Source organism: Hippoglossus hippoglossus, chromosome 22 (genome assembly GCF_009819705.1).
Source record: "Hippoglossus hippoglossus isolate fHipHip1 chromosome 22, fHipHip1.pri, whole genome shotgun sequence".
Lineage (NCBI taxonomy): Eukaryota > Metazoa > Chordata > Actinopteri > Pleuronectiformes > Pleuronectidae > Hippoglossus > Hippoglossus hippoglossus.
The window spans coordinates 20,615,714-20,638,668 of NC_047172.1; the positions used below are offsets into that span (position 1 = coordinate 20,615,714).

Below are 22,955 nucleotides of genomic sequence, written 5' to 3' on the forward strand. Positions count from 1 at the left end.
GATTTTTACCAGGGTGCTATTTCCAATTTCTGTTTTGTCATGCATAGTATTTACACTCATTACTCTGCCCTGAATTACAAACATGAGAAACAGGCTGTTGTATAACTTACAGTAATTGTATGATGAAGATGATACAACTGCAACGTAATTCAATTACTAGCGTATATATTTATTCATGCGCTACAGTATTTCTGTCCTGTACATATATTTTTCATTCACCTTAACTGTACATAATTTACACCTGCATTACTTACCTCAATGCACTTTGATCACTTTAATCATTTAGTATTTATCTACGTTCTAACATTCAGTTTTCACAGCCGTCCTTCTACAGTCATATACACTACTCTCACTTTATATTTTTTGTCTTTAGTTGTTGTCTTGACATGCTCTATGTGCCTTCGAATTGCCCTCCAAATAAAGTTTTGAATTGAATTGAACTTAATTCGATTACTGTGGAAGTTATTGTAAGATAATACAACTTTAAAGCTGTATTGTAAAGCAAAATAACATTTCCTTTACATTAACTAATGACCTGTTTTTGTCTTTACCTTCCATCCACCTAACTCCTTGCCATCTAACTGACTGACAAGTGACTGTCAGCTTATCTACTTGCATTTAAAACAAAAACTATGACAGTTCAGATGTTCCAAGTTTCTTACATCACATTATTAATGTTCTCTACTAAGTTGTTTAAATGTAAACATATACATTGTTGAAGAAGTAAGACATGACACAGGCCTTTAGGTGCTCTCCATGCACTATGAAGTCAATGCTGTGTTAGAAAGAGGTCGATGATTTACACAGGTGTTGTTCTAAAGGAGGAAATACTGAGGGAGATCAATAGTAATACAATTAAGGGGATTCATACTGTGTATTGTCAAGTCCTCTCTGATCCAGGAATGGTTAAGCCTCCTTATTAGGTCCTGTATGTTGTCTTTAGGTCCTACTAAGCAATCTGCAATCTCTTGACATGGAAATCTCCTAATTATTTCTCTCATACAGTTACCATGAGTAGAAACATCAATATAATCCTTGCTGTGTATTGACTGCTATAAATACTACAGAGGCCACAAAGTAATAGTAAAATGTTTAATTGTAAAACCCATCCACGTCATTAACGAAAAAGACAAATGTACCCGCTGCATTACTGAACATAAACTGTCGAAAAATATCAATTTGAATATTTCACATCCGCACCACCTTCATCTTCAAAAATCGGTTTACATATAAAAGAATCTGTACAATGAAATGGCAGTTTGTTCGTCAGCCTGTATAAACGGAGTGGATTACAACTGTGAAGATTCAGTGGAGGGGTGAGGTTGGAGGAACATGGTTGGGTTCCTTCTGCTTTTATACAATTAGCCGTTATCGTTGCAGGCTTTTAAGAAAACATCCTGACAAATCTGCACAAATCACAGCCGTAAAAATACAGCAATACAATGAAATAAAAATCAATATGGGCATAACGATGGAAGCACTTACATGTTTATGAGTAATGAATGAGTTTTTTTTACAAGTCCGAGAGAAAGAGAGAAGAGGTAGATACAATAAGCAGAGAATGATACAAGAATAACACCTTGTTAATATACTTTAAGGGATACCTCTGTATTTGACGCCTAACGCTTCATATGTTGGTTGTGTAACATTTGGCCTTGAGCAAAATAAAAGGAAAGAAACGACAGTGAGGTCCAAAAGCCGAAGGGTGCACTCATCGAGCGTCCTTCTTGTACTGAAAGAGCTCAGTGATGGCAGAACAGATGTTTAAAAAAAAAAAGCCAGGTATCCCATTGACAGTATTTATGGTCTTGCCTAAGGATCTGTTGAAATCTGTTTGTGCCTCATGCTCGACTCACAATATCGACAACAGAGAAGGTGGTGCACAAATGTTCACTGGTGGTTGGAAAAGGGCGAGTTAAACCTGATTAGAATACTATTCCTTTGTGATGGTTTAACTCTAAACTCTGTTTAATACATTAGAATATTTATGCACTTATCTTGCATTTTAATTACACTGCTGTCTATGTGGGATCCAAGTCACAGCAATTCCTACAAATGCAAGATGCACCACTAAAACAAAAACACACGATGGTGATATTTCCAATGTGGGCACTGCTGTGCCCTCTCTGAGAAAAACTAAACACTGTACAAACTGTGTTCACCTAACTATTCAAAACACCATCATAAAGAATAATTATTAATCTCATACAAAATATTTAAACTGGTCCACATACAAAATAAAAAAAATTCATGGCACAATGGACAAGGTTCATGTATAAAGCAGTATTTCCTCCTTTGTCATTGGAAACGTTGTCAATAACCTGCTTTATTTGAGATTAAATGTCTCAGTGTTTACAAATACGCACAATGATGTGGAGCCCGGGACCTCGTCATGAATGTGACTTTCTGGTTTAAATACTGAAAGAAAGAAAAATCATCTGAATGCTCGAGCACAGAAAAACCAAACTGAACTTTAGACGTCTGCTTTTTCTTCTCTTTTTCTGTAGGTAATAGCAATGTCCAGACAAGTGGGAAAACCATAAGACTTGAAGTGTACCTGTTAAATAGCAGATGATGGATCTTGGTGGTTGTAAAACATGATAAAGAGAAAAACTGTCACATGACACAGTTGATCACTTGTTGGCCACCGTGTATTCAAGAGTGTTAACTGGGTTGTAAAAAAACATGCCTGTTTGTGTTAATGTGTACAGACATTAACACCCTCACAAAAAAATCATGTTTGAAGAGGTTAAAAATACTTTACTGTGTGTGATCCAAGTGGATGGATCCGTTCAACACGTAAACAAGAACGGAAAAACCTTAGGCACCGATCGTTTCAAAGATCCAAATCCAAAATGTGGCTCCTACTTTGAGGAAAAATGGTTGTGATCTCATGCTCAGCAGTCAAACTTTGTAAAAACACTGTCTGAAATTGTGTCATAGACATGTAAACATGGTTCAAGGACTAATTAACTTATGTTCTCATTTCTTACCAGGAGCTAATTTGTGTCTCAATAGGAGTATTCGTTGTCTATTCAAATCCAATTAACAAATAAAACCCTGATTTTGTTCGTTTTAGTTTCCAGTGATGATATATCATGTCAGCAGTTTTTAAACCCAATGACCACTTTATCACATTTTTTATTTTGGATTATAATTTTGGAATTAAGCCCTTCGTTTACTTTTAATGGTCTTTTAACAGAGAACTCCTCTCTTATCCACTCAGGGAAACAGAAACTGGTCTGTTTCTATTCCAGATTAAAACCTGCACGTCTGGGTTGTGTTTGCCTCCTGGCTCGAGAGGCAGCTTACCGACTGGTGTGGCTGTTAGATGAGCAGTGCAGTGGATTGTGGGAAGATTCAGACAAATGTTCCACAGTGTGTAGATTTATGCGATTCTAAATGAGTGAATGGAAGGTGTGTGTTTGGGTGTGTGCGCCTCAGCAGTTCAGTATGGGTCTGTTTCTGTCGGGTCTGAATGGGAACACGGGGCTTTCAGAGTCAGACTTCCCTCTGTGGGGACCGAGCGTAGCCACAGCCTGGAAGAAAACAACACACACACACACACACACACACACACACACACACACACACACACACACACACACACACACACACACACACACACACACACACACACACACACACACACACACACACACACACACACACACGTTGTTAGAAGATGCACAGACAAATGCAACCTGTGAACAAACACACACCTCCACTTATAAGTCTACACACCTTTCTGATGGCTGTCCAGTCCTCCAGGATGTCCAAGTCAGGAAGCATATAGACTATATATGGGCGTGGACAGGGTTAAGGACAGTTACATAGGGAGTAGGAACTAATTAAAATTTGAGCACAAAGACGTTTAGATACAAGGATTTTCGATTTTTTTAGAAGAATTAAAAGTAGAAATACTATCAATGTGATCAGTGACAGAGGTATTAGCAGTAAATGGATATCAGACACCACTGAAGGTCTTCTTTTCTTCTTATCTGGACTTAAAGCATCTCTCCTCTTCTTCCTCCCTGACAACTCGTCATTCCACAGCTCTGAAAGACAGATTCAGACAAAGACAGGCAGATTACAGTACTTTGTATGTGCACTGAATGGAATACACTCTGCTTATTACCATAATCAAAATGTGTTGTGTTTAGTAGCACATATATGACATAGCAAAATGTAATGACTGTGTTCTGTGTGTGTTACCTGATGTAATGTCTATGCTGTGTCTGTCCTCCTCCAGTCTTCTGATTTTCTCCTCCAGTTCACTCTGCACCGTATCAAACAGCAGCAGCTTCTCACTCTGCAAACACACACACACACACACCATCATGTAAAACACAGATCGAACACAAATGCATGCATCCACATACATTACAAACATTCACTATTGGCAGTTTCATAGATAGAATAATACATAAATAAATTACAATTAAATTAAATGTTATATTGTAAATGTCTCCCAGCAGGGCTGGACGATATGGCCAAAAATTATATCAAGATAAATTGTTCCTATCAGTCAATATTCATAAGAAAATTCACATTCATATTTATTTCAAGTTTAAAGATAGATTTTTGCTCCTGCGTGAAGGTTGTAGTTTTAAACTCTTCTTAATGAGCAGAGAATAAAAAAACTCAAACAATTTTACAAACCTGTGGTAGATCACTGAAACTGTGTTATATCTCCTCACTTTGCTTTCACAATGCATAAGCATATGATCAATATATGTTATATTGCTATTGATGAAAATTATAATGCAATAATTACTAATATTTTTTCAGCCCTATCTCCTAGAGCCAAAGACTCAAGAGATACTGCATCAGCATTCTTTTTTGTAAGACATCAGGTAATGAGGTAAATAAAGTGTGTATGCGCGCGTGTGCGTGTGCGTGTGTGTGTGTGTGTGTGTGTGTGTGTGTGTGTGTCCAACCTCCCAGTGCTGGCATGCTGCCTGGATCTCACACTGATACTTGTTCTTCACAGATTCCTGACACAGCTCTCTGTAGATACCTGACGCACAAAGTGAGAGTGAATAAGGACACCAGAGTGTGTATGGCTTCATGAGCTTGTGTATGTGTGTGTTGAAGTTACCTGCCACTTTAGTGCGGACCTGCATGTTCTCCAGCAGTACAGCCAGAGGCTCCAGATATTCTGCTGCCCGACCAGCTTCCACCTCTGTCAGCTTACTGTTCACTTGACTAAGCCGCTCACGATACAGCCTGCACACAAACACAGATACAAATAAATAACAGTACAACTAATTTATTTATTTACATTTTTGACAAACTTGTGAAAACTCATTGTTGGTCTTACTGGTCTTTGAGATCAGTGAACTGTTTCTCCAGGGTGGACATTTCATCCAGGCACTCCACCCTCCTCCGCTCACAGTCCTCCTCATCCATTTCTGGAAGAGAATCAAGTATCCAACACACACACACACACACAATTGTGAAACCTGGCACAGGTACACATATAGTATTTCTGCCTATAAACTGTTGTCCATTTGCACACACTGTGCATCAATCACATTAGTAATCATTTTGTCCACTCAGCTGTGCAAGCCTTAATGTTTCCTCTCCAATAGAAAACATAGTTCCCATGAAATACAGTTGCTCCGCACATTTCACACAACAGTTCAATCGCTCCTCTTTTTTAAAAACATCCACAGATAATCATGCCCTGAAAATACTAAATATCTGAAATAGCCTGACAGAGGAACTGTTGTCTGGTCTATTTCACCTTTAAATCAATGCAAAGCTCTGTTTTCATTGTTTTCACCCTTCAGTTGTAGTAAATATAATTCTTGGTTTATGCCTTTTGACACTTTTCAAAACTTTCATATTTTTTCTCTGCCTATTTCTTTTGATTTTGAAAACTGTAAAATATTGCCGTTGCTTCAAAGCAGTTCTTAACTGGGTTTTTAAAAAATCATTTTCTAATCACCCCATTAGGTTTGCAAAAGTTTGCAAATCATGAAAAGTGTTATGATGGTAGACAGCATAAAAATCATTGCATTGTCAAACCATTTCCAGCGAAACAATATCATTCTTGAAAGCATCCATAATATAACACTATAATTCCAATAGTAATGTTCCGCTAAATTTCTCACCTGAGCTGTCTCCATCCTCAGAGACAGAGGTGGTGTCGGAATCCTCCTCCTCTGAGCTGGAAGCATCCTGCTCGTGCTCCTCCACCTCCATCTCTTCTGCTGTACTCTCCTTCTTCTCCCGGTCACGGTGCACCGGCATGGCAGCTAAGCACTTCAGCCTGGTGGTGTTAAGACAACGACAGTCTCCTTTGACAGCTGTACTTACAACAGATATAGGTTTATACTGGTTTCTTGATTCCAATTTAGGCTTACAGATGATAAAAAGCTAATAGATGTCAAAGCAGTTCTGATTCTACATCCGAGGGGCTAGTCACTGTGTAACTTATCAGCTTATTATTACTGATGTTTTCTTATCGGCATGAGGCATTATCATACGGAGTGTAATGGTTGCAAAGTTACGAGACAGGATAGTCATTTTACACTGGAGAGACATGAAGTAATGAGATACGTGATAGTAGATTAGATTCTTTCATTTGATGTAATGAGACCATTTCTGAAAAATCATATAAACAACCAAAAAAATCTGCAAAAACAGATTTTAGAAAAACACACAGATTTTATAAGATGTTATTTCTACCATCTGATTGTGACCTACCTATTGGTGTAAACCAAATGTAGGCAGGGAGATGAAATCTACTGAAAACATATTTTAAGCACGTTTTCTCTTTATTTAGTTATTTTCATGGTAGATCAATTATGAAATTCTTCTGAAATACAGTGATAAATACTGTTACGTCAATAAGCCTCCCTGAAAACAACGGAGCCCTATTGGTAGAAAGGTAACCTATATTATGGCTTGAAGATATTTATTTCATTAGCAGTTACTCCCGCATAGCGATTTAAACTCATTAGAGGTCGTAGCCGTTTAGCTTATCAGTTATTTATACATAAGTACAGTGGACGTAAACATTAACAAACGTCAACACGTCAAGTTAGCATCACGTTAGCATGTTTACTACTCACAGTAGTTGGGTAGCAAACGAGACAGAAACGATTTGATTAAAAAACAAACACATAAACAATGAAGCCAGAGAAGAACATCGTAACTCACAGTGTACGGAAGAGCTGGGCGTGTGTGGGAGTATTCAGATACAAACTAGTCTACGAACAGATGGCTTGATCGTGTTTTCCCTCGGTTACTGTTCCACTCGTGTTACCGAGCTAAGCTAAAAACAAATCACAGTGCGGCGCTCTTATTTGTAAAGGGAAGTGTAGTTTTCTGTGTCGCTGATAATCACAACAGCAACGGTCTAACGTCCCAGCCGTTGACCACACTACCCACAATCCACCGCTGTGGCTCGAGACAGAGTTATCGAGGGGTGTTAAAAACTCCAACGGCAGTAAAACAGTAAACGCTGTTTGTTTCAGAGGTTTAGTTCATTATTAGAACACACGACCGTTAACTATTTCAAACTGTACAACCAAAGTTTGAATATTGTTGAACTACATCCACGGTGAATGTCTCTGCTATCCATTACTTTGTTTTCCCTCCCCCGCCATGATGTTTTCTAAGTGAACAGCGGAGCTAGCTAACTAGCCAGGTTAGCCTTCAGGCTGTGGTGGAAGAAGGGAGGTGCAATGGATGGATGCTTCGCCCCGCTACGTTTCACGTATTTGTCGTAGTTTGAACAGAATGCGTCCTGTCCGGGTTATCTGTGTATTTCTCGTTGAACTCCGCGGTGTTGCGGGGGGCTGCTAACTCTCAGCGCCGTGTTAATACATGACCCGGGAGTGTCGGCGTCTGGCTATAGTTTGAAGATTAACGCTAGCTGGGGCTGTGGACGCGGCTACACGCACAGCTAGCTCCTCCTCGCTGTCTACCATCGCATTCGTGTGTCTGCTGCCTCAGGAATGTTCTCCAAAAAGCCTCATGGCGACGTTAAAAAATCAACACAGAAAGTGTTGGACCCAAAGAAGGACGTGTTGACGAGGCTCAAGCATCTGAGGATTGTCATAGGTGAGTTAAATCCCCCCGGCATGCGGGTGCACCTCCACTGTACGTGCCAGCCTGGGCGGGCAGGGCATGCCACACCAAACTCCCAACAGAACATGATCCACGGTTGAAGTTGCCTTGCATGTAAACAAACGCGCAGGTTGTTAATGACAAACTCACAGACAATTCTCGTGTATTCTACCACCCGCTTATCAATCGGGTTTCAACCTGTGGTCAGTGACAAATCATTGTATCTCCTGTACCTTGCAGACATTTGTTAATGTTTACGTTGGTTGCACCCCCCCCCCCCCCCCACACACACACACAGAATGACCATGATGGGCAGTTATGAGTCTTGTGTTGGACTGACTTACGCAGAGACTTGGCATCTCTGCATAATGAATAATCTGTGGTGAAGTTCTTGCTGCCTGGTGAGAACATGTGTGTATGTGGCTGACAGCATTATATTTAGACACAGTGATGGATGCAACACACTGTTGTAGTCGGGCCGTTGTGATCTCTTCAGGGGTGTGACTGCAGCAGGGCCTGAGTGCTGCCGCAAGAAGACCTGGACAAATACCCGCTGAGTGTTTTTTTTAGTTGTGTTACAACACAACACAGTGTGGAAAGAACAGGGGAGATGACACGGTAATGCGTATGAATAAGTGATTGATGTTTGAGTGTGTGTGTGTGTGTCTCTTTCACTGACAACTGTCACACATGTAAACACCCATAAACACACACTGACCTGAGAGGGAAACGAGCTCAATGATTTCCTCTCTCTGTCCAGTACAGTAGCTTCCTGTTTCTAGTGTGTGTGTGTGTGTGTGTGTGTGTGTGTGTGTGTGTGTGTGTGTGTGTGTGTGTGTGTGTGAGAAAAGGGGTGTGCCCCCTCTTTGTACTCCATGGGGAACATAGGACCTTGATAACAATCCCAGTCCTGCAAGCAGAAACATTGTTTGGAAATGAATACTCGGACAGCTGAACCTCAAATGTTTTAATGATCATCTGTTAATGTAGCACTGATGTGAGCGTATAACTGGAGAAAGGCCAATTTTAGAGATCAAGAGGACTAAAAGCAGAACCTACTTGTCTATGTTGTTGGCGTTGTTAAGGAAGCCATCATTTCCAGTTGCTCAGTTTTCTTTGCTCTTAAACAGGTTCCTCCACAGAAAAATGTTTACCTTTGCCATCAAGGGAAACAGATTGAGCACTTTTCAGTGTTTCTATGGTTTTTTGAAAGTCTGTAATTTAATAATCAGAAATTTGGCCCTTAAATTTGTTAAAATATTACATGTTAGGTCTTAAATACATTTGGCCAGGTCTTAGTTAATGCTACTTCTGTAACACTTAAAACTTAAAAGAGAAATGTTTTGGCTCTATGCACTGTTTGTAACGTTTAAGTGTGTTTATATGTTAGCACACTGTAATAAAACTACAAACAAGATCACCATAGAACTGATAACTGGTAATCTATAAATACCATGGTCAGAATTGATCTCAGTACAATCGGCTTGGCTGTGGTAAAGGCTATAGATATCTACTTTCGCTGTCTGTAGTTTGAGAGATAACTTGGTATGTCGAGGGTTATTCAATACTAGTCAACTTCCTCTTATCTTCAATTATGGGGAAGAGTAAGTAATTGTGGGTCTGTGATAGTGTTTCATATCTGTCGTACTTGTCATAGGTCTTAATTTTCATGAATGATCAAGAATGATTCAAAAAGACGCTACTTCACTGTTCTGTAATCCACTTGATCCAATCAGGTTGATAAGTTACTGCTCCCAGGCAATGTTTCTGTCCCGTCTTTGACCAAAAAACGAACTAATTCTTTGAGGAACATGTTTTTCTTTAAATGTTTGAAATACCTTTTCTTATACAGAATCTATTTGTAGTCTGTTTAAAAAACAAAAAACAAACCATTACGGAGACCTAGGAGCAAAGGTGGTTATTTTATTGATTACTGGTTCACAATTATTGGCTGTAACATATAGCAGTAGGTAAATATGCAATCCTGTGCAAAAGAAATGAAACAGTGGCACACATATTTTTTATTTATCAATTAACTAATTACAAAGTACCTCCCCCTACCTTTAAAACAGCAGCACTTCTTTTTCCTGCACTCATGCCCACTTTATCAATGCCCTTGGCAGGAAGGTAGCTCCAGACGTCTTGGAGAACTTTCACACTTCCTCTGTGGATTTAGGTTGTGACAGTTACATCTGTTTCTTCAGATAATTCTACACCAATAGGTCACACAACCAAAGTGACTAAAACATCTGCACAATATTGTATCTTTGATCATCATGAACTTAAACATAGGAGGTTTTAACTTGGTGTTAGTTCCTGGTACGTCACAATGTTTTGTCAGGCATGTAAGGAGTGAGGAATTAATTTGTCATGGGATTTGTACAAAAATAACGTTTGTCCAAGAGATGAAAAATGTTGACAAATGTTGTGTTAAAATGTCCCCCAGACAAGGTTGCCCTTACAAGTGTGTGTGTGTGTGTGTGTGTGTGTGTGTGTGTGTGTGTGTGTGTGTGTGTGTGTGTGTGTGTGTGTGTGTGTGTGTGTGTGTGTGTGTGTGTGTGTGTGTGTGTGTTCAGACTTAACATAAACAAAGCCAGAGACTATCAACAGAGGCTTGTGTGTGTTTTTAAGTGTGTAGCCTAATGTCCTCCATGCTTGGGTATTGTTTTTTCCTTCAGTTTTGACCCTGAACTATTGCGGTGGTTTAAATATGTGTTTTATCTCAGTGTGTGAGTCAGTGTGTCTCCTTCCTAAGGACAGCCAGTGGTGTTGAGGCAGAGATTCAGTCCAGAACACACAGGAAGGTAGAAGGTAAACTTCCGATCCTTCAGAAGAGAATAAATCTGTGACTGGGACACAGAGTGGACTAAGTCTTGTCTGCTCTGGCTCGACGTGTCACATGCGTATTTAGAGAACCCAGATGCTGCTGTGAGGTGACATTACTCAAATGTGGTCTTCACAACAACACAACATTTGAAATTTAGTCTTTAATTAAAACGTTTTGACTACAAATGGATAGAGAAGAGATGACAATTTTGAACGTACCCCCCTTTTCTTTGTGATATTGTATTCACATTTTTGTCTGTCTAACTGCATACAGATATGTGAGTGGAGGAAAGGGACACTTAGGTGTCAGGCTGAGCACATTTGATGTGTGTTTAGTGGTGTGGCTATTTAGGGAGATGTCTAAATTGTATCAGCAATTGAGGTGAAGGATAAAACTGAGGACAGCCTTGGAATCAGGTCTTTTTCTGCTATGAAAACTTCTGGACAGTTTTAACCATGGTGTTCTTCTCCAGTGTGTGTGTGTGTGCTTATTAATTCTTTATTTTCACTCTCAATTTTCAGAAAACGCAGAGCCTGCAGAGCTGAAACAGTTCTTTGACCTGAACTACTCCCATATCTACTATGTCTTCTTTGAAAACTTTGTTACCATCGAGGTCAGCCTCAAGCAAAAAGGTAAGTGTCACTGATGGTCAAATAACCCAAACAAAGCCTAACAGGGTGGGCTGGGTGAACATATACCAACAAATCATTGCTAATAGAGCTAAATTACTATGCGTTCATCTAGCTTATATATATATATTATGTACTTTACATAGAGGTTATTGCATGTCAAATCATCACACTTTTGTGATGATTGCACCATCACAGATCTTAATGAAATTTGGTTGATTTGATCACATGAGAAACCAAAAGAACCCAAATTTGATGTGTCCTGGATCCCAATTAATGGAGACTACATTTTTAGTGGAGACTCTGTGACTTTGACCGGTCATATCTCACGTTCTCATGTCATTTTAAAGCTCTTCTTCAGCTCTATATTTAACAGTACTATCTGTTGCTGTGATTGTGCTCATAAATTTAACAATATCCTCAAAATGAAAAAAACAGTGGTAATAATAAAAAGTTATATTCTACACTGTACAAATGTAAATATACCGTATTTATTGGAAACACCACAGAATGTATAATACAATGAACAAAAAGTTTTTTTTATTGCACTATTACATATTCAGCAAAATAAGTCTGTAACGGTACTTGACCAGTTTATATCTGCTTTTAGTAATTTATTTTTAGACGTTTACTTGTGTCTCCTCTGTCGTATATTTTGCCTCTTGTAGAACAATTTTTTGCTACCATTTCCTTGTAAGTCAAGTGTGCACTGCCGAAATAACAGTAAAGAACTTGAACTTGTTTCAGGTCATAAGTCTCAGAGGGAGGAGCTGGACTCAATCCTCTTCATCTTTGAGGTAATGCAATCTCATACCTTTCTACCCAAAAGGGAAGTCTTGAAAAACCTGCTGGATAACCCTAATAATTGTGGAGCTGCCACAGTGGTGTCCATCTATGACAGTGTATGATGAACAAAATATTTATTGTTTTACTATTAGTATGTTTCTATTTAAAAAACATGTGATATTGCACCAAACACCAGTCACTCACTGTAATATGAGTCATTTCTTTTAAGGACTTTTCCGATCGATAAGTTGTACAAGACGTGTTACGTTACAATTATTAATTCTTTTTTCTCACATCCTTCAAAACTGTGGATTAATGTAGATTATTGAGTACTGAGGATTTGAGCGGATTTTATTCATCAGTAGGGATGGAAGCTTTACTTCTCTTTTAACTAGATGCTAGATTCAGAGGGGCTATAGAACAGAGCTCTGACATGAATCACTGAGGTGTTTGTGATGTCTGTAGGTGGTCTCGCTCAGTTCCACAACACCAGCTGAATTTGACCTCAGCCTCTTCAGACCACTGGCATTTTGCAACACTTTAAACTGAGTGGTGGTGCTTAGAGTAGCCAGGATATATCAGCGTGAGTGCCTGGGTGTTACTGACATCCAGTTGCCCCTGCAAACTCCAAACAAACTCCTCTTTAAATTCAGGACAGGCCTGGGCATAGCACAGGACTAGAGAATACTTGGATAAAAGAATGCACTTGAAAGGTGTAGCTAAACTTACAGCAATAAAAGTTTTTAATAGAATTACTTATGACTTAAGAATCCCTTCAACTCTGCCAAGGAGGTTTTCTTCTCTGTTTATTGGTTTGATTTTTAGCAGCATTATGCAAAAACGACTTAACCAATATCTATGAAATTTTGAAGAGGCGTGGGGGTTGACCGAAGGAAGAACCCATTACATTTACATTTAAACGTTGCGAGAACGATTCTCAGAGAATAATTCAGGAATCTTGATGAAATAATCAGGCATATTTAGGTGACTTATATTTATGAGTGTTTGCAATTAGGTGCAGATCCAAATAAATAAGCTGGATCTATGTGGATTTATAAGGAGACTGTTGGGCCTTGGCGGCGGTGTGAGTGTCATTCTAGGTCTGGTTATAAATGTTATTATATAATAGTTTGTCCCAGTGAATAACAAACCAGTTTCAGAAGTTGTTATCAAGATATATTGGCTAGTTTACCGTGATATACAGCCAATTTTTGTTTATGACGTCCATTCCTACTTGAAAGACAAAATATGTAAAGCACATGATCCTACAATGTTGTGTAACTAATTTTTTTATTATTTTCTCATTATGTTAATCTTTTTTTTTTTTTTCAGAAAATTCTCCAACTCCTTCCAGAGAGAATCCAGAGCCGATGGCAGTTCCACAGCATCGGTATCTCGCACGAAAACACACTCCACCCCTTTTCATGTAGCATACTACCGTTTATCTTGTACCTTTATACAGCAGATCAGAGTGCAGCAGAATACAATGCGTTGTTGAATCAGGTTGAACCAGTCTTAAACAGCCACTTACTTGTCAGTTTGTTTCATGTAATTTGTAGAGATAAACAAGCACCAGAACATAGCAAAGTGAAAATGCATTACTTGATGTTGCTCTGCAGTTGGAGTAGAATTTCAACGCAGGCTTCCATTTTCCTTCAACATGTCTTTACCACAATTTGAAATATTAATATTTATAAGCAAAGTATATATAAGTAAAGACAAATGTGAAGTAAGCTGCTGATGTATTCCATACTGGCTAACTTCAGCTACAGTCACTATGCACTGTGGTTTTTAATGACCAGACTGAAATCTCTTTCTCTCACAGGGCTGATTCTCAAGAAGCTGTTACACACAGGGAACTCTTTAAAGGTACAGCTCTATTTTGTTGACTGTATTATCTTTCAGTCATAGTCCATGTTAATCCTCTAGCTTCCAACATGTCCACCCTCTACTTCTTAATCTTTTCTTAAAGTTATCATAAGCTTAGACAAGTCTTGTCTGTAAACTGTCTGCACAGGGTTGACAAATGTAGGCTTGTGCCACCACTGTGTTTGACTTTGCTGATATTAAATGCAGACCAACATGTTGGAATGCGCTTTACATTTGATGTGCTTAAGGCATAGTCATTGCTAAAGTGATGTTTCATATGTATGCATGGTTGAATTCACTCATTATAAGTCGCTTTGGATAAAAGCATCAGCTAAATGAAAGCGTCAGCTAAATGAAATGTAATGCAATATAATGTAATATGTTTTATGTATAAGGAGAAGGAATTTGCACTAATTTGGTGGTTGTGTCGGCTTGATATGTATGAAGGCAAATCTTTTTTTTTTGCTGTGACTGACCTACTGAACTTGTTGTGTGGGCACATTTTGCTGCACACTTTGAAAATAAATTACTTCAAGTCTTAAATTTGAAAGAAAATGATAGTAAATGCTGCAAATAATGCATATTAATTTGGTTTTTCCTCATGTCTCTTCTCTCTTCTTCTCTACATTGTAGATCCGCCGTGAAGGAGTGCGTCTGTTCCTGTTGTGGATGCAGGCGTTACAGAGTAATGCAGAGCGGGAGCAGCTCTGCATGTTTGCCTGTTTGATTCCTGGCTTCCCAGCTCCACTCTGCCACGGGACACCACGTACCCTGGACACTCTGATCAACCCCCCACTGAGTTTGACAGAGAGTTAGTGCAATACACAAACACACACACATACACATTCACACAGTGGAGTTTAACTGATAATGATGATGACTAGTTACAAGATATACATGTTGGATAACACGTGGAACCCCTTTTATTTTTCTACTGTTTATACAGAGATGACAACACAGCAGCAACATTGTAATATACGATAATAATAAGTCTTCTGCTTCTCCCCCTCCAGCTCAAGTGACCCCAGAAGAGATCACTCCATTGGTTCCTCCCCAGTCAGGCGACAAGAACCAGGAAGACCTCACTGCCTACTTCCTAGAAGCCCTATTGAAATACATGGTAAACCAGGTATTATCATTATTTCTTACTAACACATCTAACACAAGTACACTCCTGAAAATGTTCTGGTGCCTTACTAATGCCACTAATGCTAAACATAGAGGATGTAACCAGTTACTGTAATTTATCCTGGTTGATAAAGATATCATCTAATCAATGGCTGGTCACTAAATTCCTCAAATAGTTCCATCCCTTATTGACACAAACTGATTTTGTTCTGCTATTTCCTCCTGCTGCTGTCACACACAAATGCATGCAGTCATCAACACACTGATATCATTCTCCCCTGAAACAATGGTGCTCTTCTCCACTTGACCCTATTTTGTGCATGTATAACACAAGTGTGTGTCTGTGTGTCTGTCTGTGTGTGTCCACTAGGCCAAGTCTCTAGAGTGGCGTTGTAAAGAGAACCATGAACGTGGCTTCAGCTTCCTCTTTGGTCACTTCAGGAAGTTCTACCTTCCTCACATCTTTCCCAACTTTGCCATGGAAACCAGCCTCTACAACCCCATTATGGGTGAGTACAAGATACAGAAAATCTGGAAACTCACTGGGACACACAGGCTCAGCAGTAATGTTGTATTTCTGCAAATCATTAATAAAGATTTTCCTCTTTCCCTGTAGACGTGCCTCCGATGCGTCCTAAGCCTTACTACAGTGTGGTTCGCAGGGAGCAAGACGGTGGTGAGACCCTTTACTGCACCAAGGAGAGTTTCCTTCAGGCCAGAGTCATCTTCATACGCTGGCTGGTTTCCTTTTGGCTGGAGCCACGACCCAACACACAAACACACATCCCAGGAACAGAGGGAGAGAGCATCCCTAAGACCATACAGGTAATGCACCAAAATTGTGATGTTGGAAACTGTTTGAATGGCAATACTGTGTGATTTAATAAATGAGTTCATGCTAACTACCCAGATATTCTCCGATTCATATTAAACACATTAGAAATGTAAAGGACATTACTTCCTGATGTTCAGAGGGGGAGGGCTTAGAGCGGCATATGAAAAAGCTGATGATAGATAAGTCGATGGAATATAAAATGTCAAAATAACTGTCCTTTGTTCATCCAGTGTCTCTTTATTTTCTCACTGTATAACCTGCGTTATTCTTGACCTCCAGCGAGCAGCAGCCGGCCTTGCAGCTCGCTCTGGCGGCAGCTCAGACGACAGCAGCGGAGGCGTAAGTCGGTCAGACAGCCACCTGGAAAGTAGCGGGGGTTCCTCTGGGCCAGGAGGAGGCAGCATGGGGCTATCTGGGGGATCGGGGCTGGGGGGTGAGCCCGAGCAGAGCCACTCCAACACATCTACCCTGACTGAGAGGGAACCCAGCTCCTCCTCGCTCTGCTCCATGGATGAGGAGCAGCTGACGGACATGGAGGTTGTGAGAAGAGTGCTGACCTGCTCCAGAACCAACGTTAACTTCATCACAGAGATCTTTAGACAGGTGAAGGAGAAATAACTGTTTTTGACATTATGTAGGTGTCACTCCCACTTCTGTGCAATACCTTGTCACCTTAAATTTGTCCTTTTGCCCTTAATGTGTAAAGCATCTTTAGGTCCCTTGAAAGGCGCTATAAAAATTGTATAATTATTTTAGTATGTCACACCTTTGACTTGCAATGTAATACAATGCTATGGCTGCATTTTGAGTAGATCTAGGTAGATTCCCAAAATGTTTTTGTATGTGCAGTGTCCCTGTACAGGCCACTTGGTCTTCTAACATTTTTTTCATTGAAGGATACTTTAAATGAAGTAATAATCAGTATTTTTTGTGAAATTTCATCTTCTAATTATTATTTATTTGTCTTTGCCAATATAGGCATTTCTTCTTCCTATGTGTGAGGCGGCAGCGATGCGAAAAGTGGTCCGTGTTTATCAGGAATGGATCGCCATGGAGGACAAACCAGTGTTTATGAAGGAGCCAGACGAGGGACATTATCCCATTGCCACAGGCGGCAGTTTGGATTCAGGCTCTCAGCACGGGGACAAGGAAGACGAGGTGAGGAACAAGTTTTGGAAACCATTGCAATATTCATCTAGAAGGGTGCCCTGAGAGCACCTACCTCCGCCAAGGCTATGCCCCATCTCGCCTTGTCAAAGCAGTGTTTCCTATTAATTATCTAGACTTTTTACACTCGTCATAATAGCATAAAAAATCTCCAACTTCTGTTCTGTGCAGCATGCAGTGTACTTGCACACATTCTCACGCCATTGTCCATAAAATTGTTACTGTCCATGCACACAGCAAGATCTTTGTTTCTGCTGCTGTCGAGAGCTTAATGCCATTCAATGCAACTCTTGAATTTCACTCTTTACGCTGTGTTCCTGTCACTTGGAATCTGTTGCACGTTGGAGTGATGTTTGCACACGTGCACTCCTGCTACCTTAAAAGGTTGAATGAATTCAGTGAGAAACGCTGCAGAGAAAGTGAAAGAAAATTCCTTAATCCGCCCTTTTATTCAGATCCGCACCAAAATTTTACAAGTTCTTTCCTGACCAATACTGCCTCTTTCCACAAAGTTTAATGTTAATCTGTCCAGTAGTATTTGCGTAATCCTTCTAACAGACAGACTGACAAACAAAGTGAAAACTTAACTTTCTTGTCTGAGGTAATAAATGATGGCCCATGGGAACAGATCTTTATGCACACATACACATTCCTCGTAAATGCCCACTTGCTTTAAACTTCCTGCTTCAAGTTTTTCACCCAGAATTTCAGTTTTATATTTTGATCTGAAGCCCAGGCCGCGATAACATGATATTTAAACATTTTTTGGAACTGGATGATTTTCACAGGCTGGGTGACACTCCATGTGTTGAGTAAACAGAGTTGTCTGTGTGTTTGCTTTCCTTGTCAGGGAATGAACAAAGAGATTGACAGTGAATTGCTGGAGTACAGTGTTCATGCCGGAGTTCAGACAACACTACAGGTATGGTTTCAATCTGTCTTCATGTCTCACTCAAACATTCAGTCTCATCGTTGCAGCATATTGTTTTTTTTCCCACTTTTTGAAAAAGTAGGTTTCGACCCATTTACCATCCTAACCACTTGTCTGCTTGTCTGCAGGTGTTTATCACCCACTCCTCGAATGTTTTTCTAATCGAGCCTGCCAACGACATCAAGATCCTTTTAGAGGAGCATGTCGACATGTGCAAGCGAGTCCTGAACATCTACCGCAGCCTCGTCATGCACGAGACCATGGACAATAAAACATGGTAAAAAAAAAATATGCTGGACAAACACAATCAATGTTACTTGTTAGTGCAGACTGGGATTATTCAACACACCTCAAACTTTAACTTGGGTGCATGTGTTTGTTTCATAGGGAGCAGATCTTATTGGTGCTGCTGAGGGTGACCGAGTCAGTGATGAAAAGACCGCCGTCCATCATGCCTCAGGGCAAGAAGAACAACACACTGTCGGGCAGACTGGCTGGACCTATCTTTCAGGTACATCACTATCACTACATCAAATAAGGTAAATACTTTCAAAAGTACTGAACACACGGAAGGACACAGGATTTTTCTCTGCACAGTCTCTGGAAGACAGATGGGCTTGTGGTATTCTAGATGCTTAATATATAATTGTCTACTAAACTATATGTAGGGTATATACTTGTTGATTGTGTAAAAGTACTTGACGCACTCATGGCAACTTTCTAATCATCTAATATAAGAGTAGTTTGCTTGAATATGATTTTGGGCTTAATTTAGTCAGAATACAGAAGTATTTGTAAAAACAATTAATTGAAGTCTTGCTTACGCATGGACGAAGTTGTATTATTTAGTAAACTTATTTTATGAACACTTTAATGAAGTTTAATTGTGCCCAAGTATGATCCAGTCAGTATTAAATACAAGTTTAAACTAACAATTTAGTCGCACTTAAATGGCACTTACTTATAGAACTTTGTAGTTTGGCTTTCTTGAAGTAATTGTACTTTCTTGATTCTGGGTTTGTACCCTCATGGTTGAATGCACTTATTGTAAGTCGCCTTGGATAAAAGCGTCAGCTAAATGAAATGTAATGTAATGTAATATTCAGTCCCAATTATTATTTATATTTTATTCGTAGAAAGCTTTTCTTATATAACGTTATATCATTTCTCTCCTTCCCCCCCCCCCCCCTTTCTGCACAGACTCTAATAGTAGCCTGGATTAAGGGGAACTTAAACGTCTACATCAGCAGGGAACTGTGGGATGACTTGCTCTCTGTCCTGTCCTCCCTGACATGCTGGGAGGAACTGGTCACAGAGTGGTCTCTCACCATGGAAACCCTCACCAAGGTACCATGTTTTCATCTACTGCCAAACATTATATCAAGCATTCTGCGTTGTGTATATGAATAACTTGTGTTTATGGCTGTGCAATAAGACCAAAATCTCATATCCCAATATATGGTCATTTATTTCATATCCAGATAACTATACACATCCTCACTCCTTGCTTGTTACTCATATCTTTTCTCAACTGTATAACTGTGCAGATGTAAGTTGCAATGACGGCCGTTCTTCTCCTTCCATCCTCATGATCCTTTGCGTTATAATGTATAACATCCTTTGAGGGGCCATACTAAAGAATTGAGCTAGTATATCACACTACTGTGTCAAATGTGCGGGGCTGGAACTGCTTGTGATTATAATGATACTCACGGCTGGTTTTCCAGGTTTGGGTCAGTCGGTCTTTACATCAGTCAGTTTTGGAAAGAACTGCTCACAGCAGTACGTCATCCCAACCAGAGATACAAACTTCAGTACACGTCTCCTCAGAAAAGGACGTACATACAGAGCAGAGGGAGTTGTTTAGCTCTGAGCTTGTCGTTTGCACTTTGCAGCTCAATGATTTTATGCTGTAGGTTGTCAGGGGAATTAGCTGGTTCCTTATTAAACAGCTAGGTAAATATATTTAGCTACTTCTGTTTCTTTTTCTTTACTTTTCATGTTCTGAAACCTCTCACCAAACTCAACAGCATATTCGGATGTCACAGCAGTCTTTTGTTCTTACTGGAAAATGCACAATGTTTGCCAACAATGCACAATTTTTTGTTAGTGTGACGATAGCAGCTCCACAGTAGCAACAATGCTCCTTTACTAATTCTCCTTCTGAATCAGGTTTCAGTTTCTTAACTATCAGATCGCTCACCACAGAAGTTCCCTGCACAACATTGTCTCTGTCAGAATGTGGTGTTGTTAAAGCTAGTTATAAAACATCCAAACTCCTCAGAAGAGTGAGAACTTTAGACATTAAAGGTTGTTTTCATCCAGTTTAGCTGCATGTTTCCGGCTGTAACAATCCTCGAAAAACCAAACTATTCTGGCTTGTCTTTTAAAAATATCATCTTTTGTGCATTTCTTTTTGTCATTCGTCATGTACTATCCTGTGTATGTCTCTGTTTTGTAGGTGCTGGCCAGGAACCTGTATACTGTGGATCTCAACGAGCTGCCTCTGGACAAACTCAGTGAACAAAAACAGAAGAAACATAAAGGAAAAGGTTGGTCCGTCGCCAGAGACTCTGACAGATCCTGTGTAGACACACAACTTCCTAAGAGCAGGTCTGAAACTCAGCCAGCTGATCCTAGCATCACATTAACCAAAGCCAACAGCAACACTTAAAAACAATTACAATCATAATCCTTAGTGTAATATCTAAAGTGGAAAAAGTAAAGTGTACAATGCAGGCACCCCAGCTTAGTGTCAACAATGTCACACAATTTCTCAGCCATGACCATAAGGAGATCTACTGAGGCCTCAGAAATTATTCAGACTCTTTCACATTTTGCACACTTCAATGTTTTTAGAATTTTTTTCAAATTTATATCCCATAATCAAAAAGTGAAATGTGCCATTTACAAGAATATTCAGACCCAAAGACTCATCACTGACCAAAGGCCTTACTTATGCCTCATATATGTGTGGAGAGCTGAAGATGACAGTTAACAGATTTATCTGATCAAATCTGAGAGGATCTGCCAGTAAGAATGAAAAAAACTGCCCAAATCCAAGTGTGCTGCTCTTACACAAGCAGATTTAAAGCTGTTATTGCGGCTAGATGGACTTCTACAAAGTACTGAGTCAACGGTCTGAAGAGATTTCCATGATTATAAAAACATGACACAAAATATGCATTGCATCACGTGACAACTTTTCTATCAAAATCTGCAGTAGTTACAGAGAGAGACAGAACATATCCTTAAGTACCAGGGAATTGACACTCACAATATATAATTCCTTCTCTGCTTCCCCTCCATTTATACTCAAGGTATCGGTTCAGAGGGCCAGCGACAGATTGTGGATAGTTCCTTCTCTAAAGGCTGGAGCAGAGATCCACCAGGTCAGGCCGCAGCAATGAGGCAGCGAAGTGCCACCACTGCTGGTTCACCAGGCATCGAAAAGGCCAGGAGTATCGTCCGCCAGAAGACTGTGGGTCAGTATTTCCCTTCTTAGACGTCCATCCTCCTGGTGTTTGTGAGGAACAGACTTATGTGAAACCTTCAGCTGTGGCCATTGATGGGAGAGAAATGGTCACAAAACCATTAGACTGAAAAAACGTTTTTAGCTTACAGCAAGACGAGTTATGATGAGAACAAATCAGAGGATACATTTTGGAAGGGGTTTTGTACTTGTTACCTTCCAATGCTCCATATAACATAAACATTTACTTTTTTGAAACGCTTAAAAAACTACTTTAAATTTATGAGGTTCTCTTTCAGTTCTCAGTGATGATACATGGGTAATTATTCATGCTGGTATTGGGTGTCGGATTGTGGAATGTAAAGATAAATTAAATACATAAATACTGTTAGAAGTGTGTCTATGGGGCCTAAAATGGCTTAAAATAGCCAGGTAGTGTATTTATTAACCCTTAATAAACTGGGCCATTGCTGATAAGCTTCGTCTCTCTTTAACATGTTATGTACCACTTCTAAAATCCCCTAGCTCTGGGACACACTGCCTGTGTTGCATGATGTGCAGTACGTCCCAGTTTTATTTTCTATGTCCATGTTAACAGAACCAGTTATCATTTCCTGCGTGAGACACAGATGTTGCGTGCAGCTCGAGCCTCACTGCTACAGTGCATCATCTACGGTTTTGATGCCTTGCCTTTCTTTTATTTGTTCAGCACGCGGCTCTCAGCATCAACAGAAAGAGAAGAGATCTGCTGATAGTCGTATTGACATCACACCAGCAACGTTAGATAAAACTGACACCTTTTCAATTGCCCTGGTGAAGGACAGGGGTTTTCTAGTGTGCACTCTCTCGTTCTCTCTTTTTCTGACCAATGTTTGAATTATGTGAATGCTTTCTGGTTACAACTCTTCACTCCCCTGACCGCTCATCAACTGTAGATGATTATTATTATTGATGGCCATTATCTTTATGTAAAAAGAGGGCTGGTATTAACCTCTCTGCAGCAGACACGCTGGCGGTGTGGGGGACTCACCCCTGTGAGCCGCAGCAGTTCAGACACATGCAACACAGGCAGTCCATCCTGGGCGTTGGTGTGTTTTCACTGTGACTCAAGCTAAAGAACAATTCCCTGTTTAACAGCAAATGTATTTAAAAGTCATAAATTTGGTCAAACTTGCAGACAACCTCCTTTTCTGATTTAACTGTCTCTGACCAGCATTCAGACAAATGTA

General features: G+C 39.8%; 2 protein-coding genes across 10 annotated transcripts in view; one reads left to right on the plus strand and one right to left on the minus strand.

Moving 5' to 3' along the window:
* Window positions 1–1,512: 1,512 nt before the first annotated feature.
* On the minus strand, window positions 1,513–7,340 carry brms1la (BRMS1 like transcriptional repressor a). Its single transcript, XM_034576790.1, has 9 exons — window positions 7,171–7,340; window positions 6,120–6,277; window positions 5,324–5,414; window positions 5,102–5,229; window positions 4,941–5,020; window positions 4,216–4,312; window positions 3,969–4,058; window positions 3,745–3,809; window positions 1,513–3,539 (listed from the first exon to the last, which is right to left on the minus strand). Exons 2-9 carry the CDS (start codon window positions 6,256–6,258, stop codon window positions 3,441–3,443), a joined length of 789 nt encoding a protein of 262 aa, XP_034432681.1. The 5' UTR covers window positions 6,259–6,277; window positions 7,171–7,340; the 3' UTR covers window positions 1,513–3,440.
* A 329-nt stretch (window positions 7,341–7,669) lies between these two features.
* Window positions 7,670–22,955, plus strand: part of ralgapa1 (Ral GTPase activating protein catalytic subunit alpha 1) — a 77,668-nt gene continuing 62,382 nt past the window's right edge. For 4 of the 9 annotated variants that reach the window (XM_034576771.1, XM_034576773.1, XM_034576776.1 and 1 more), the window contains exons 1-17: window positions 7,670–8,076; window positions 11,431–11,541; window positions 12,286–12,335; window positions 13,657–13,714; window positions 14,150–14,193; window positions 14,827–15,004; window positions 15,207–15,322; window positions 15,692–15,830; window positions 15,938–16,146; window positions 16,436–16,759; window positions 17,135–17,314; window positions 18,174–18,245; window positions 18,383–18,531; window positions 18,642–18,765; window positions 19,455–19,601; window positions 20,716–20,806; window positions 21,575–21,739. In XM_034576771.1, coding sequence (XP_034432662.1) covers window positions 7,971–8,076; window positions 11,431–11,541; window positions 12,286–12,335; window positions 13,657–13,714; window positions 14,150–14,193; window positions 14,827–15,004; window positions 15,207–15,322; window positions 15,692–15,830; window positions 15,938–16,146; window positions 16,436–16,759; window positions 17,135–17,314; window positions 18,174–18,245; window positions 18,383–18,531; window positions 18,642–18,765; window positions 19,455–19,601; window positions 20,716–20,806; window positions 21,575–21,739 — 2,263 coding nt within the window. In that variant the 5' untranslated portion in view covers window positions 7,670–7,970. The remainder of the gene's footprint in view (window positions 8,077–11,430; window positions 11,542–12,285; window positions 12,336–13,656; window positions 13,715–14,149; window positions 14,194–14,826; window positions 15,005–15,206; window positions 15,323–15,691; window positions 15,831–15,937; window positions 16,147–16,435; window positions 16,760–17,134; window positions 17,315–18,173; window positions 18,246–18,382; window positions 18,532–18,641; window positions 18,766–19,454; window positions 19,602–20,715; window positions 20,807–21,574; window positions 21,740–22,955) is intronic. The other 5 variants (XM_034576779.1, XM_034576778.1, XM_034576780.1 and 2 more) reach the window with 2 other exon arrangements.

Excerpts from the sequence above, each read along its gene's own strand:
- brms1la (XM_034576790.1), bottom strand. The coding sequence starts at position 6,258 with ATGCCGGTGCACCGTGACCGGGAGAAGAAGGAGAGTACAGCAGAAGAG. Across the intron at positions 5,021-5,101 it reads GGTCCGCACTAAAGTGGCAG|GTATCTACAGAGAGCTGTGT; the intron begins GTAACTTCAACA and ends TTTGTGCGTCAG. Across the intron at positions 3,540-3,744 it reads ACTGGACAGCCATCAGAAAG|GCTGTGGCTACGCTCGGTCC; the intron begins GTGTGTAGACTT and ends GTTTTCTTCCAG.